Source organism: Olea europaea, unplaced genomic scaffold (genome assembly GCF_002742605.1).
Source record: "Olea europaea var. sylvestris unplaced genomic scaffold, O_europaea_v1 scaffold11739, whole genome shotgun sequence".
Classification (NCBI taxonomy): domain Eukaryota; kingdom Viridiplantae; phylum Streptophyta; class Magnoliopsida; order Lamiales; family Oleaceae; genus Olea; species Olea europaea.
In genome coordinates this window covers 606-3,602 of record NW_019229148.1, presented here as the reverse complement: position 1 = coordinate 3,602, position 2,997 = coordinate 606, and the positions used below count along the sequence as shown (strand labels likewise).

Here is a 2,997-nt window from a genome sequence, read left to right as displayed (position 1 = left end):
TTCTATTGGCTAAGGTTTACGTTAATCAACATAATTTATTTAATGATTAAATTGGCTTTTGTTATATTATTTTTTTCTTCTTTGGCACGCGACAAGTTTAGCATTTTAGATCTGCTCAATTTTTTTTCATTTTAAACATTAATTTGATGCAAGTGTGTGTGTGTGTTCGCGTGCGTCCACTATTTTTTTTTATTTTTTTTTCCCTGTTTCAGTAGAGAAGCCGCCATCTTTACCTTAATATATTATATCATCTAATAATAAACTAAATTCTAAACAAATGTCGTTAAGATTTATTGATCGGATAAAATTTTGATTTCATTTTTCCTTAGAGAGGACGTTGGAGATGGTGAACGGGTTATGTATTGACCTAAGATTATGTCTTTTGATCTTTTTTAATTAATATCTGATATCTGTTCGACTCGTTGATAATTCTTTCTATGTATTTAAAAATTGTTCACACCGACATGATCGCCCTGATTGATATGACTTTACGCAGCTCCAAATTGTAATATTTTCCCAGTTGCTACCTTTTTCATATGAAATTTGTATTACTATTCCCATGTGTTTTCCTTTGTAGAATAGTCTCGATTCACACCTAAACATGCATTTTTTCCTCTATAAATGATGATCCAAGTAACTTCGTAATATTTAACTTCAAAGAAAGAATGGCTTCCATTGTTCCATTGCCCTCCACCAACATTTCAGCCACCGCCACCCCTCGTTCCACCTCGCATTTCATTCCTTTCAAGACTACACTTAGTCCCTCGATCAGAAGGATTAGCCATAAAATATCTTGCAAAACCATTGATGGTGATCAAGAATCTTCAACCGGAAAGTTTGACAGGAGAAATTTGCTTATTGGGTTAGGAGGACTGTACGGCGCCTCCAGCCTTGGTGCTAATCCCTTTGCCTTTGCCGCCCCTATCTCCGCCCCGGACGTCACAACATGTGGCCCCGCAGATTTGCCTCAGGGCGCTGCTCCCACAAATTGCTGTCCCCCACCCACCGGAGAAATACTAGATTTCAAGTTTCCTCCACCACCCACCACCATGCGGGTGCGACCTGCCGCCCATCTAGCCGACGAGGCTTATATTGCCAAATTTAACAGAGCAGTTGAGCTCATGAGGGCCCTTCCTGACGATGATCCACGCAGTTTCAGACAACAAGCCAATGTCCATTGCGCTTACTGCGATGGTGCTTATGATCAAGTCGGATTTCCTAATCTTGAACTTCAAGTCCACAATTCATGGCTCTTTTTTCCGTTCCATAGATATTATCTATACTTCTTCGAAAGAATCTTGGGAAACTTAATCGACGATCCAACTTTTGCCATGCCATTCTGGAATTACGATGCACCTGGCGGCATGCATTTACCGGCTATATATGCCAATCAAAATTCTTCCCTCTACGATCCACTCCGGGACAGTGCTCATCAGCCGCCGGCGTTTATCGATTTGAACTTCAGCGGCAGCGATTCCAACACCGGCGAAGCCCAACAAACCTCCAGAAATCTCACAATCATGTACAGGCAAATGGTATCCAATTCCAAGACTCCCCGTCTGTTTTTCGGCAGCCCCTACCGGCAAGGCGAAGATCCTAATCCCGGTAGCGGTTCAATTGAGAACATTCCTCATGGTGCTGTCCATGTTTGGACCGGTGATCGGACCCAGCCTAATTTTGAGAACATGGGGAATTTCTATTCAGCCGGAAGGGACCCTATATTTTTTGCTCATCACTCAAATATTGACAGAATGTGGACTTTATGGAAAACCCTCGGAGGAAGGCGTCAGGACATTACAGATCCTGATTTTCTCGATGCTTCGTTCGTTTTCTATGATGAAAATGCAAAAATGGTACGTGTTAAGGTTCGAGATTGTCTAGACCATACTAAACTTGGATATGTATACCAAGATGTGGAAGTACCATGGCTAAGATCTCGTCCAAAACCTCGTATTTCTTCCGTTGTAAGGAAATTAAAGAAACTCGTCCGCGCAAATGCTGCTGATATTCCAAGTCCAAAGGACATCTTCCCTGCAAAACTAGATCAGGTAACGTTGAACTTTCTAATCTAAAAGCTTATTCATCATAATCGAGGTTAACATCTTTGTTGACTTAGACCATCTCTTATGTAAAATAGTTAAAATGGCTAATTTTATTTACTTAAATTTTGTCTTGGACAGGTAATAAAAGTCATGGTGAAGAGGCCAAAGAAGAAGAGGAGTAAGAAAGAGAAAGACGAATTGGAGGAGATATTGATCATACAAGGCATTGAACTCGAAAGAGACGTGTACGCGAAATTCGACGTGTTTATTAATGATGAAGACGATGCAGAAAGTTCGCCGGAAAACACTGAATTTGCCGGAAGTTTTGTAAATGTGCCGCATAAGCATAAAAATGATAAGAAGATAAAGACTAATCTGAGGTTATCAATAACTGATATACTTGAGGATTTGGATGCTGAAGATGACCAGCATGTTTTGGTGACTTTGGTTCCAAAGAACTTCGGCGATGCCATCACCGTCCATGGAATCAAGATTGAACTTGATGATTGATGATCAACTTTCATTTCGTGTACTGCCTTTCTTTTTTTCTTTTTTTTTTTCTTTTTAAAGATTTATTACTGTACTTTGTAATAACCTGCTGGTTGTTCCAATGTTTTGATTTGAAATAAATCCCTGAATTCATTTCAAATATGCCCTCCTCTATACTATATTTTTGTCTCTTTTCAGTGCCAGCCGGTGCAGCTATTTTTAAGCACTTGTTTAAGCCCCATTTTAATATCATTTCAATCACAAATTTTTCAATAAAATAATATTACACGTAAATTTTTTTTTTTATTTTTTAACCACACATTTCATATCAACACTATTCAAAAATTCATTTTTTCTCCCAAAAAATGGAGCTCAAATAAGGGAATCTTAACTTCGATATTTTTCTTAGGGATTTGTCAATTCTTAATTTAATCGTAATCCATTTGATTCTTTGAACATCTTACCT

General features: G+C 38.7%; 1 protein-coding gene across 1 annotated transcript; it reads left to right on the top strand.

Moving 5' to 3' along the window:
• Window positions 1-569: 569 nt before the first annotated feature.
• Window positions 570-2,710, top strand: LOC111373885 (aureusidin synthase-like). The gene is made up of 2 exons (XM_022996477.1): window positions 570-2,048; window positions 2,181-2,710. Exons 1-2 carry the CDS (start codon window positions 666-668, stop codon window positions 2,550-2,552), a joined length of 1,755 nt encoding a protein of 584 aa, XP_022852245.1. The 5' UTR covers window positions 570-665; the 3' UTR covers window positions 2,553-2,710.
• The last annotated feature ends 287 nt before the right edge of the window (window positions 2,711-2,997 follow it).